Genomic DNA, 14,187 nt, shown 5'->3' with positions numbered 1-14,187 from the left:
GAACATTCATCTGCCTACACACCACAGTGAGGTGTAAGGCCTTATTATGTTGGTCCCCTTCCGGGGGCAGATCCTTATTAGAAAACGAAATCAGATTGCTAGTACTTGGCAACTCAGTAGTGAGAAAGTTGACCAGTCCTTGAGGAGTCATGTCATCATCAACTCCTATCTTCACCAGATCATTCATCACAGCCTTTCGATGCTCGTGGGAAGTGGCCAAAAGCTTTCATACATTCATCTCCACCTTGGTCATTTGCAGTTGTTTGACCACATCGCTGTTCACAGGGGCGATGGGATCAACTATCGGATGTGATTGTGGTGGAGGTGGAGGTGGATTAGGTTGTTGCAACCGTCCACTTCTGGTGAGAACCTTGACCTCAAAGTCCCCCCAAACGTCTTCACTGGTTCCAAGAGATGAACAGGTTATATCCTTGAGATAGACATCTGCATCATCACTATCCCAAATTCCATTCACTTCTTCAGTACTTGAGATAAATACAACTTCCGGCAGAGGTTCATTCACAGGTTGAATGAGTATCGACGGATCAAAGGAGACTTCATCTCCCATGATAGCCAAAGCATCAGAAAGAGGACCTGTTTGAATGTTAGGCTTCTTGCCCCCTGGAGGGACAGGAAGTTGATTAGCATCGATCAGGTCTTGGATTGCATCCTTCAGCCTCCAACACTTCTCAGTATTATGACCCTTGCCTTGATGAAACTTGTAATAAGCATTGGGGTCATAGCTAGCGGTCCTATTCTCTGGCCGAGGTTCTGGAAATGGTCCGATTGGCATAATCAGTCCTTGACCATGCAAAGGGTCATAAGCAGCATCATAAGTCATTCCCAAAGGCGTGTAAACCCTCCTTTGCCTTTGGAATCTTTTAGGAGGAGCATTAAGGGCCAGCACATCATTGATATTGATATTGTTGGTAGCATTATTGGGCTTAGAAGACGAAGAAGAAGGAGCGTCGTTCTTCTTGTTTTTCCAAGTGCTGTTATTATTGTTGCTACCAACAGACTTCATTAGTTCATCCTCGATATTGATTCCAATATTGTATACAGCTTCAAAGGTACTCAGAGGCAGAAACTTCAAGTGTTGCTTGTACTTATGAGTCAGATTGGCAATGAACAAGCGAACCATTTCTTTCTCCTTGGGAGGATCCACCAGGAGCGCAGCTGTTTCCCTCCACCTGCTTAAGTAAGTGGTGAAGCCTTCATTCTCCTTCTGTTTGAGAATGGAGAGTTCACGTTCAGAAGTCTTGGCTTGGATATTACACTTGTAACGATTCATAAAACTTTCAGCAACATCCTCCCAGGTCGCGACATGTTTGGATTCCAAAGAATAGAACCACTGTTGACAAGCATGCTCTAAGGAAAGAGGGAACACTGTAGGGAAGAGTGTCACATTTACTCCCTTAAGAGCCATAGTTGCAGAAAAAGCCTTCAAATGGAACAGCGGATTATCAGTAGGCTTGAATTTGGGAATTTCAGCAGTGGAAAACTTTTCAGGAAGTTTGTCTCTTATGGACGAAGAGGTGACAGGCTATTCCACATAAGTGAACTCTTCAGAAATCTTGCTCATCTGTTCCTTAAACTTGTCCATTGCAGCAGTAGTGAGATTGTTTTGATTGTCTTGTTCTACAGTGCTGACTCTAGTGGTGAGTGTCTGCACCATGTCAGACAATCTTTCAATTATCTTGTTGAGGTTCTCGATGTCTTCCTTAGTGGCCATTGGTTGAAAGTAGACTGGAGATGAATCTTGTGGAGATGATTGAGGTGGTTTCCTTGTACGCCTCTTTGGTATAAGAGGTTGTTGAGGTATGGAGTCGAATCGTAACAATCTACCCCTGCTTCTTGACCAAGTGCTGTGACACCAAAACAAACACACCTTTAATGACCAAACTTAACCTTAACCCATCCGGAAGAAAATTTTTTTAAAGAACCTTTTTTTTAAAAAAAAAAAAAAGAAAAACATATGGGAGGATACCATCCGACTTACTCCGAAAAAAAAAACGACACAAAAACAAGACTTCCCTAAAATACGGTCAAAAAAGTGGTGCACGACTTAAAGCAAAAAAGTGTGTGAACACGACATGTGAGTGATTAAGTGCGGTTATAGACGCGTGTTTTGACCGTATAGCTAGACATGACACCAAACTGGACACAGCATTCGCACAAAAATCGAAAAAAAGACTGACAGGACACTTTCCTAGGCACCGTGTCACGGTGTAGACTGTCGTGACACGGTGCAGTCTACCGTCAGACGGTAGACAACCCCGTGTCACGGAACTGTTCACCGTGGCGCGGCAGAACATGCCGTGACACGGTGCGCAGCTCCAGGTCAGTTTTGTGATTTTTCCAGATTTTAACCGATTTTAGATCCGTACTAATTACTATGTGAGAATAAAAACCCTCGGTCATGGGTTAAACAAAAGAGCAAACACATGAAGGTTAGCACCAAACAACCACATAGCATTTAGGCACGATGATGTAAAAAAGTTCGCAACCTAGAGTCAAGATCTATGTTCAACTATTGGTCAAGCTTTGGGTGTCAAAAGGGTACCATGGTTAAGAGTTTGGACGCGTTAGCAAGGCAGCCTCCTTTGAGGGTGTATGCCAACGGGCGGCTCCGCGAGTTCGTGATGAAATCAAACTCGACTCCATGGTTTGGGTGAATTTAATAGCTCGGATGAACCCTTATTGCCATGAGCGTTTTTGGGTCGATAGAGCTTAAATTCTCCGGGGCTAAGACGCATGTAGAACACATACGTTTTTTCAGAAAAATCGAAGGAAGTCGACTGTGAGGAAAGAAAATAAGCCACCGGACTGATTTTAGGACTGTCGTGACACGGCGAAAATTCCCGTGTCACGGTACTGTGCACCGTCAGACGTTGCACTGTACCGTGACACGGCAGATTCTGTCGTGGCACGGCAGTCAGAAGATCTGACTGGTGCCCTGTTTTCCTTCGCGCGCAACCAAGTTATCCAATTTTTCCAACGAGACAGACCTGAATGCGACGTTAAAACGTCTATGCAGATGCAAAAATGCCAAATTAATCACAGGAATATTTTTTCATGAATCTTTCAAGTCTCATCCACTCATCTTAATTAAATACCGATCACTCAAATCGATAAATAATTAAGAATCCTCCCCAGTGGAGTCGCCAAATTGTAGGCGTCGCTCGAAGTGCGCCTACGTTAAAAGCATGTGTGAATATGCTTGGCACTCATAGGAAGTGGGAATTGACATATACGATTAGGGACAAGGAAAGTAGGGAGCCGCCAACAAGTTTTTAAGGAACTTGTAAACCGTTCACGGATCATAAAAGGCAACCACGAATAAGGGACAACGAAGGCAACAACGATTGACCCGTGAAGGTTACACCCCATTCATAATCCATGAGATTACTAACTCCATATGGTTCGGAACCACGAAAGGAGGATCGAGGATGATGGTACGATGTGAGTCATGGAGTCACATTCGCCCGTATTGGCCTCTACTCGATTCTTATAGTGAAAAGTGATTCCTGCGATCTCAAAGGCATACAAACAAAGATTCAATTTGGTCCAAACTATTATTAAGCTAAATTGATTTAATATTAATGCAACACATAATTCTAAAATATTAGTGATCACTTGAATTAATAACAAGATTAAAAAGGAACCTAAATCGGTTGTCCAAATTATCTTATTAAGCGTGATTTTCAATTACATATTCCCTTTAACATGCAATATAGTGATCATAAATATAATAAAACAACATTAATATTAAAACCAATTTAATCACAATTCCAACAACATAAAATCGTTAGAAAAATAATAAAAATAAAAGGAGCATGACTCTTACTTTGATTCTGTTTGTTTGCAACTACAAAATAATAAACGAGTTAGTAACTTCAAGGAAATAATAAAACGATGATTAAATTAAATTAAATTAAATTAAGTTGATTTTGGGGCCAAACCCTCAAACAATTCTACCTTTCACGCCTTGGCTTAAGGATAGAACCACGAGTAAAGTATGGACTCCTTTGAGTATTTGAAGAAGGAATTTTGAAGTGAAAAGGGTAGGCTAGTGTTTAGGCTAAAGCATAGAAGAGAGGAGGATAAAATTAGAGAATTACTCGGTGCCCCGTACATCAGAAATTAGGGGGTATTTATAGGGAAAATGTGCTGAGGGAGCACACGGAACCCTAAAATGATAAAAATGCTAAAAAAGTATCCCATGACACGGCAAACTGTACCGTGACACGGGAAGTCCCTACCGTCAGACGGCACACTTTCCCGTGACACGGTACATTTTTGGTGTGACGTGGGAAATTTTCAGAAAACGGGAAAGAAAACGCGTTAAGGGTTTACGCGGAAAAGACACGTAATGTCCCGTGTCACGGGAAATCCCACCATCAGACGGGAAGGATTCCCGTGACACGGTAAGCACCTGCCGTGGCGCGGGAAATTCCAGCCCGTTTTTCCGTCTAAATACATTTTTAACCCTAATTTCTTTCGGCATTTTAAGTGCCGATTGATAATTTCAGGCTTTTTCTGACTTATTATTATTTGGGATAAAATAAGAAAATAATTAAATAAAAATAAATAAAAGGTTTGGGCTAAAATAAAATAATAAAATAAAAAAAGGTTTGGGCTAAAATAAAATAATAAGTTTGGGCTAAAATTAAAACTATGCTTTTACCAAACATCAAGGCTAATCCATGGACCGTTCAAAAATACGAATTTAATCAAATACGATTTTTTAAGCACTCTCGGGATTAAATACTAAACCCGACCAATAATGGCGGTAAAAGGTTGTTCATCATCGAGTTTGGTTTTGGGGAGACATTTTTAGGTGTCTACAGGTATATATACTAATCCTTCACAAATTCCTGTTGAACTTCAATTACATATTTCAAAGGTGGTATTTTTGAATGGATGTAAAAGAGAAGGTGTTTTGAAGCTTATAACATATATCTTGACAAACTAACTTCTCTTCTAGTTTTGTGCTGGTTATTAATGATTGTTTTGTAGGTTTGTCCATTGAGATAAATCGGTGCATAAAAGTTTGTTCCGTTAGGAACTTAATGCTTAACTAGTTGGAACTTGATGAACTTGAATTGATAAAATAGATTTAGGATACAGGAATAACAAAGCTTCTATATCAAGGTGCTATAGGATTTAGTGTACAAGTTCATGTTCAGCTTCTTATGCAAGTTCCAGTCAAGTTCCTATTGTTCAAAGTTCTTTGGAACCAAGCATAAATTCCTGTAGCAGATTCTTATGAAGGATGATGAGTTAAGATGATTATCATTGACTACGTGTTGGAGATCAATAATTTCGTTTATGGAACGACATCAAAAAGGGAGTATTCTTAATGGAACTTTATGTTTCAATACTTTTATGCTTCAAGTTTTATCTATCTCTCTAGACTAACCTACTAACCTTTTGAAAGCACAAAAGACTTCTCTTGGGTTTTGATTTTTCAGGTTATATCTTCAGAATGAATATTTGAGGAACTTTGAGAAGGTGTTGAAGAACTTGAGATTAAACCAACACGTTCCTCTACCCAAGATACAATGGTCAAAAGGACCAGAAGGGCATGTTTCAACCTGGTATCAATAGGAACATGAACAGTTGAAGGTTCATAGTAGGATGGAACTCGTAGTATCTCGACAGCGAGGTTCCAAAGGGATGATGATTGTCAAATCAAGATATTTCCTGCTATAAACCTACAATGAAAGAACTTTGACTTATAAGACTAACACAAAAGGTAAAATTGTTGCATAACAGGTGATTAGTAAGTCAAGTTCCTATAACATTGTGAACATTTTTCTTGTCGAGTTTTTGATGCACTTTTTGGTGTTTAAATGCTTGTAACTCTAGATGTTTTACGAAATATTTCTATGCTTCAAACTGTAAACATGTTAATCTTTTTATGCTTGATAAACCTAGTAGGAACTCGATAATAGGTATATGTATACGTAAGTTCCAAACAGGTGAAGATTGAGAAGCATGAGAATTAAAACATGTTATATTCTCTTTCAACATCGGGTAGATGGTAAGCAACACTAATCCATTGGATCTTAGTGATATGGATCTGTTTATCATGTGATATTTAGAGACTAATTGAAAGAGATGTCTTGTTTATAAGTAATGAACGCAAATGGACACTTGGTTATTGTTCTTAATAGAAGAGATGATGAACTGTTTGTTGAAAGTCTTTTCTATCACAGGGTATGTGGCTAAGTGTTAATTATTTATGAAGTTGTAGATCTAATGATGGAACCTAGTTCCAGTCATGTTTGATGTTTGTTGCCACATGATTGACAACAAATATTCAACCTTGAATCATGAAAGACACGAAGAGAACAAAGTTATATGCTAATGGTCTTTGCAGGTTCTTTGGAATAGTTTTCAATACCTCTTGCTACATCATCAACACTGAAGTAATAGATCTTTGATTGACAAGACATCCTATGTTCTACTTAGGGATGTTTGATGATAGAAGTGCCAAGGCAATTTATCCATAAACGCCTAGAATAGTAAAGCATAAAGAGTTTACACTATCATGTTTAATGTGCAATGTGTGAACATATTTTGAGACTAACAAGTTTGTTCCCATCAAACAGGTTATAAAAGATGAACTCACAAGATCTTGTAGAACTAACTGAGTTCCTAGTAAAGAAATATGTCACTAAGGATAATAGCAAGGGCTAGCTACACATGTTGAGGAACTTTTAGATGTTAAGTTCCAACTCATGCAGCAAAGTTCAATGAACTCAATACAAGAAAGCAAGTTCCGACAAAGTTCCAGAGCTGAGATAATATTTGTTCCGACCAGCAAAATCTCAACAAACTATGGAGCTACACTGTCTTATATGCATATGTAACTAAGGCCGAGCCTCAAGACATTGAAGCATTTGAGGATGGAGCTTGAAGGTTAGATGTGTAACAAGAACTCAATGAGCTTAAAAGGAAGAAGGTGTTTGTTACATCCTGAACCTATTCTAGAACACCTAAAAAGGGTCGGAGATTAAAAAGGGTGTTTTGGAAAAAGCTTGTTGAGTAAGGCACGTGATTGGAACAAGGACATGTTGGTTCTTATAGGAAACAACCAATACAAAGGTATGTATTGTTTTTCAGGAACTTGTTGCTCGTAAAACTAGACTTGAAGGTAGTTGAATATTATTTTATCTTTATGTTTATATGGGATTAGAGTTGTACCACATGGATGTCATGGATGTCTTTTGTATAACTTTCTGTTATAGATGTCTATGTGGAACATACTCTAGGATAGATAGCTATCCAAGTTCCTTCTTGAAAATTGAGCTTTAAAATTGTCAATTTTTGTTTTCAAGATGGACTAAGGTATTAGTTGTACTTATTTACATTGATTATATTTTTGGTACAACTAACGAGCCATTGTGCACTGGTTTTTTATGATTCTATGATGAGAAATTATATTTGTAAGCATTAACCGCTGACAATGGAACTTGAGTTAGAAGTGGAAGTTCATATTAGATTTGAGATCATCAAAGAACAGAACAATCACTTCAAGAACTCCAAGGTAAGCCATCATATCAACCAAAGTTTTAAAAGTTATATTTTTACTGGTTTAAGACTACATAAGATATAAGTTCTTGTTCACATGACGGCATTAGATTAATTGAATTGATATATTTTTGGTATGAATGCAATATGTGAATTTATGAATTGATTAACTTATGGTTCTGTCTTAACTTGTCATATTCTTGTATATTGCTTAATGGGACAAGACTTGATGAAACATAACATGAGTATAAAGTATTTTTCCCTTAAGTTATGTCAAGATTGGGTTCCTATGCATGTTAAACTTGAAGTAAAGAATGTACGCTTATTGTTTATGTGTCACACTTAGTTCTTGTGTTGTAAAAGACATATTCACTTGCCTAAGATTATTAGAGGTCTCATAATAGAACTATGGGTGCTGTCAAACACGAAGTTCCTAAGTTGCCGAAGGAACAATGGAAGAAACTTTGATGGAACAAAATAGGTAAGTTCCCAGACCGTTTGTATCTCACCCGTTTAAATTTCAGAGGGAACTAACCTATATATTAGCCAACTTTCAAGCATCCACACCATATTTCTTCGAATGCAACATTATTCTACAACTATTAGTTGTGTGTCCGTGTTGCGCTATACTTATTTCATATTTTCATATATTCGAAATTCTATCGACCCTATTTCCTTATCTTTTCCTATAGCCATACTTCTTATTCTTAATTCCCATGTGCTCTAAGTTTGTTCATCATCTTTTTATGGATCAATGAAACGTGAAGAATGGTGATTACCTGTTGAGGGGGAAGTTGAAGAAAAAGAAAAGAAGTAAGCACTTGAAAAGGAAGAAGAATGGTAAGGAACTAATAGGGGAATAAGGTAGGAACCAAGAAATCAAAATGGTTCAAAGCTGGTTGTGGAACTCAAGTGTATGAGTAAGTATTATCTTCATTGATTTAAAATGTGTTATTCTAGGAAAGCATGCAAAATATGTGTAATGATACCCTATGTTAAAAAAAATAAAATAAAAAAATAATTAAAAAATAAAGAAGAATAAGGGTGATCCAATATTTAATTTCCTAGATATCTAAATATGAAGAATATTGACTATGTTGATGTCGTGTACTCATATACTTGGTAAGCTAGCTAGTGAAGGAGCAACATTAAACGTTGAAGGAACTTGACTATGAAGCTAAAATCTGTTTAAATTCCAGTAAGCAGAATGTTTCTCAAAGAAGTTGGTAGTTGAATTAAAGGAACTTGGTTATCAATTCGCAAGATGAATATGTGTTGTGCAGGAGGTTCAAGAGTATGAAATGAAGAACAAATGTGGTGAATCTTATCATCTCAAAAGGTCTAAACGAAGAGCACAAATTCCACTTCATGTTCCCTCTACTTATTTTGTTCCGTATGCTTCTTTATATATCCTTTGAACTTGCGCTTTCATTTGCCTATTTATGATATCCATTTCTAACTTTTTAGCTTTGTTCTTTACTTGATTTTTAACTCCTTATTTGTCAAGTTCAATTAAGGGTTTTGAAGTTGGGCCTTTGGATTGTGAGTTGGAAATTAGTGTGGAAATGGTATCCGTGTTTGAAAAGTGAGTACCTTGAGGCTTTTAGGAACAACAAGTGTTTAACCATTATATATTTACTTATTATATGGTGGTAGGTGTGACATTTATGACTTTACGCGTGTGTAATTTACGGAAAACAAACGTGTGGAACAATACCCTTTTTGATAATGACAAAAGGGGTAAGAATATGTATGATGCTTATGGTATGCAATATTTAAGTTTAAAGTTCTAACATCATTATCGTTGAAACTATATATATATTAATAATGGTGTTTATTGCTAAGTTCCAAACTGTGTGAAGTTCCTTTGTATGTTCCTAACTTGTTCTAATGTTATCTCGTTGAAGAATTAAGGGGGAATAAATGTACAACGATTTATTCTTTAATGTGTGATAAGCATCATTAGTTTGTCATCATCAAAAAGGGGGAAATTGTTGAGTAATTAGGTTTTGATGATTGTAAACTAATGATGATTATCTATCTAACGTGTTTGTTAAGTTATGCATAGAAAGAACAAGTTATTCTTGGAACAGGATACAAGGAACCTGAGCAATGTCACATATATATATATATAAGGAACCTAAGCAATATGTGATAAGCAATAGAGAAACAAGAATAATGATGAGTGTTATGGTTGATAAACATGATGATGGCTAAAGAACCATGAAGGTAACTATGTAAATAGGTGTTTGCATATGTTAGCTTCATAAGGTAAGTACACTATGCATACATGAGTTGTATATGTATAGGAGTATTTACATAAGCTTTAAGTTTAATTAGTTCTCTCACTTGAAGTTTGTTTATGACAAACAAACTTCAATCTAATGTTTCTCTTAAGTGTTTATGTGAAGACGGGAACTGACTTAGGTGAGTCAATGGGTTGGAACATAGAAGACTCCAAGAGGAACAAGAGAGAATGAATGAACCTAAAGCAGGTTCTCCCACAAGAACCAAACCACGAAGGAACCAGAAGATATTCTCTAACGAGATGCGGAAGGAACCTTTGGCAGGCTTTCCCACGAGAGCAGGAGCATGTTCCCTAACAGGTACATGAAGAGTTCCATGTTCCCTAATAGGTACATGAAGAGTTCCCTAACAAGAACTTAGTTCTCTAACAAGAACTATCTAAGTTCCCTAACAGGAACGTTCCCTAACAGGAACTTAACGTTGCCCCGAGATCTAGAATACATCAATACTACAAGATTCCAGAACAAGAGTTACAAAGAAACAACATGAAAACGAAGAAATCGAAGTATATCGCTCTAGGATTCATGTAAGTATGTTGGACATAAAAGTTAGTCTAGAACAAGTCTAAAGAACTAAAGTGAACTCATGATAGTCAATGAAATTAGAGTTACTGACTTATCAGGAACTCAGAGATTGTCAGAGTTCCGAAACCTAATCGGAACTTAGGTCTGCACGTCGTTAAAGGTCGCAGGTCAAAATTAATAATATAAATATTTACCTAATACGTGCATATATTTTAGGGATTTGATTTTACAAAATAAAGATATTTATTTTCTAATAAATCCCTTTGGAAAAAGATAAGTTATATTTGGAAAATATTTTCAGCAAAATAAGTTTTAAATAAAATCTAATTTTATGGCAAGTATATCTTTTGTAAAAAGATATGGTAAGTATATCTTTTGTTAAAAGATATGGTAAGTATATCTTTTGTTAAAAGATATATTAGTATATTTGGAAAATATAAGATTTAGATAAATCTGATTTTATGGTAAATATATCTTATTATTATTGATAGAATATATTCTTAACAAAAGATATATTTATGGAAAACTTATTTTTGGAAAATATCTTTTATTTCTATCTTTTAATAAAACTTATCTTTTACGAAAAGAATAATTTCGATGTACTATAAATATGCTCATATGTATTCATTCAAAGTTGAGGTTGACGAAGTGCAGTGGTCGTGCTTAATGGTTTCATCCTTCACCACGAAGCTAAGTCAAACCTCCAGGTCGAAGTTTCAGTCAGGTTCCAGTTACACTTCGTCCAGTAAGTTCCAGACAGATCTCGAGTGTCCGGCATATTAGTTTTATCTCTTTATTCATTGGTATGTATTTAGAGTTATTCTTTGAGATCTTGTAAAAGGGAAAAAGGGTTTTGAGTGTTTTATGTATTGGGGTGTGAGAGTTCGTGAGGATTCTCGTTATAATTGTAAGAGTGCAATGTGTTGGCTTCTAGGTGAAGCTGTGAGTTTTGTACTTAGGTGGTACAAGTAGTTGTACTTTGGCAGTACGTTTAGTACTTTGGTGGTACGAGTGAATCTAAGTGTGGTGCTTAGATTGGGTAGGATAGGGTCCTATCAAGTAGCAAGTCCAGTGAGGAACTTGTGAAATAAAGATCCGTGTCTAATAGGTTGTAACTTGGTGTTTGCCCTATTATAGTGAAGTTTGTGTGTTGAAATCCCTAAGGTAGGGTCGAGGTTTTACTTCCATTTGGGCCCTGGATGGTTTCCTCGTAAAATCCTCTTTGCATTGTCTAAGTTCCTAACAGCAATCAATTTTATATTCCGCGAAAAGTAGGCACTAGGATCATACTACAATTCACCCCCTCTTGTAGTATATCATCCGAAATAACATGGGTTCTGTTGTTAGTGAAGCTAGCTCAAGCTGGTTTCATTCCTAGGAAGAATATTGGTGATAATATTTTGCTTGCCACTGAGCTTATTAAGGGGTATTCTCATAAGTTTATCACTCCCAGGTGTATGCTGAAAATTGACTTGAGGAAAGCTTATGACTCAGTGGAATGGAGCTTTTAGAAAACGATTATGGAAGAGACTGGTTTTCCTCACAAGGTGTTTGGTTGGATCATGGCTTGTGTTTCTTCTATCTCTTACTCTATTATGGTGAATGGTTTTCCCTGCAAACCCTTCCCTGCTCAGAAAGGATTGAGGCAAGGTGATCCTATGTCTCCCTTTCTGTTTGCATTGTGTATAAAGTATCTTTCCAGATGCCTTGTTGAAATAACTCAGGATCCTAATTTCATCCTAGATGTGAAAAACTGGGAATTACTCATATGATGTTTTCTGATGACCTTCTTTTATTTGCTAGAACTAATGTTATCTCTGTTCAACTTCTTCTGGGAGCTTTTCAGAAATTTTCTAGTGCTTCTAGTTTATCCGCTAACCTCAATAAAAGTGAGGTTTATTTTTTAGGGTTGCCTTCCCTTTAAATATCTTGGTGTTCCTCTATCTTCTAAGAAGCTGACTATTGCTCAATGTAGACCTTTGATTCAGAAGGTTACTGTTAGAATTGAGAGTTGGCCTGTAAGGCATTTATCCTATGTTGGCAGAGAAGTGTTCTCTTTGGTATCCAGGCTTACTGGGCTCAAATTTTTATTTTTCCACAGAAGGCTCTTAGAGAAATTGAATCCAGGTTTAGGGTGTTCCTTTGGACTTTTAAAAGCAACTATTCTAAAAAAGCTCCTATTTTTTGGGCTCATATGGCTCTTCCTAGATTATGTGGGGGTTGGAATATCACTTTGCTTAGTGATTGGAATAAGGTTGTTATCTGTAAGATTCTATGGGATTTGGCTCATAAATCTGACAATTTATGGGTTAAATGGGTTCATACTTACTATTTTGACAATAAAGACTTATGGCGTGCTCCTGTTCCTAAGAAAGACACCTGGGTGCTCAAGAAAATTATGTGTTGTAGGAATATTATTGATAATGTTGGTGGTTGGTCTTCAGTTATGCATTCTAGTAAGATGAGTATTGCTAGAGTGTATGCTTAGATTAGGCCTCGGCTGCTAAAGTGAGCTGGAAAAGAATTATGTGTAATAACTCTGCTTAACCTAAAAGGATTTTTATTACTAGGTTAACTTTGATGAACAGACTGGTCACCAAAGATAGGCTGATTCAATGGAACTTGAACTGTGACCCTGCTTGTTTCTTCTGTTAGAATTGTAATGAGTGTGTTTCTCATCTGTTCTTTCTTTTCCCTTATTATAGAAGTATATGGTAGCAGGTGCTTGATTTGCTAAAAATTCAGGGTACAACTCATGATTTCCAGTTTGAGCAGAGTAGTGGATTCTCAAGAATTGCAAGAGAGCTAATAACAGCAAAGGAAGGGTTTACATGATGTGTTTTGCTGAAGTTATTCACAACATTTGGCTTTAGAGGAACAGTTTTATGTTTACTGGCAACTGTCAGCCTGCAGACTTGGTTTTTAGAGAGATTATGTATAAGGTGGTTGTTAGATGTACTGATGTTGATAGGAAGTTGCTGTATTTTTTATTGTCTGGTCCTTGAGGTGACAGTTTGTGTTCTATCCCCAATGAGCCTGGTTTTGTGTCTTGTTTTGGGTGTTGCTTTGTTTCCCTCTCCTTTTCCTTTTTGCCTCTGCTTGTGGGCCCTTCCTAGAAGGTATTACTTGCTAGTTGGTAAAAAAGTTAAGGAGAGTTAGGGCTTTTAGCAGTTTTGAACTCTTCCTAGAAGGTGGCTTAATTGTTCTTCTGCCTCTTGGGTTGGTTGTCCCTTTCTATGGGCTTGTGGTGTTTGTAGGGTGTTTGTGTGGCCTTTATTGGTCTTGTGTAGTTTGTGTTGGTCTCAACTTAGCTTTTTGTAAGTTGTTTCCTTTCTCTTTGGTAATAACATTTCTTATTTACAAATACAAAAAAAAAAAAAAAAAACCTACCTTTACAAGTACAAATTTAATAATTTAAATACTATATGTTTGGCATTTTTGGTAAATTAAAATTTTATTACCAAAAGGAGAGCAAAATTACAACTTATAAAAGCTAAGTTGCAAAACTCAAAATTACACAAGCCTGCAAACTAGGCACACCAACACCCCAATAGTTCATATTTACAATAGTGTCATCTTCTAGGATGGGTTCACTAATGAAACAAGAACAAAACCTATCCCCCACATCTAACCACCTTCTAGGAAGGGGGCCAGAAAAAGGGGACAGGATGACCACAAAAAACCAAAGGCCACCCTACACTCAACTATAGGGCATACCTTACAGAATTGAAGGATTAGACAAAATAGGCTAATAAACCTAAACATCAAACAAACAATCTGAACACAACTAAAACAACAACCAGCAGGACTAGACAGC

The 14,187-nt window shown here is 36.8% G+C and overlaps 1 protein-coding gene across 1 annotated transcript; it reads left to right on the top strand.

Moving 5' to 3' along the window:
• Window positions 1-11,890: 11,890 nt before the first annotated feature.
• On the top strand, window positions 11,891-12,858 carry LOC145557687 (uncharacterized). Its single transcript, XM_081618864.1, has 3 exons — window positions 11,891-12,060; window positions 12,174-12,264; window positions 12,415-12,858. The coding sequence occupies exons 1-3, from the start codon at window positions 11,891-11,893 to the stop codon at window positions 12,856-12,858; spliced, it is 705 nt and encodes a 234-aa protein (XP_081474990.1).
• Window positions 12,859-14,187: the final 1,329 nt, after the last annotated feature.

The sequence above is a fragment of the Chenopodium album genome, chromosome 9 (assembly GCF_948465745.1).
Source record: "Chenopodium album chromosome 9, dcCheAlbu1.1, whole genome shotgun sequence".
NCBI lineage: Eukaryota > Viridiplantae > Streptophyta > Magnoliopsida > Caryophyllales > Amaranthaceae > Chenopodium > Chenopodium album.
This window is presented reverse-complemented; position numbering and strand designations above follow the sequence as displayed.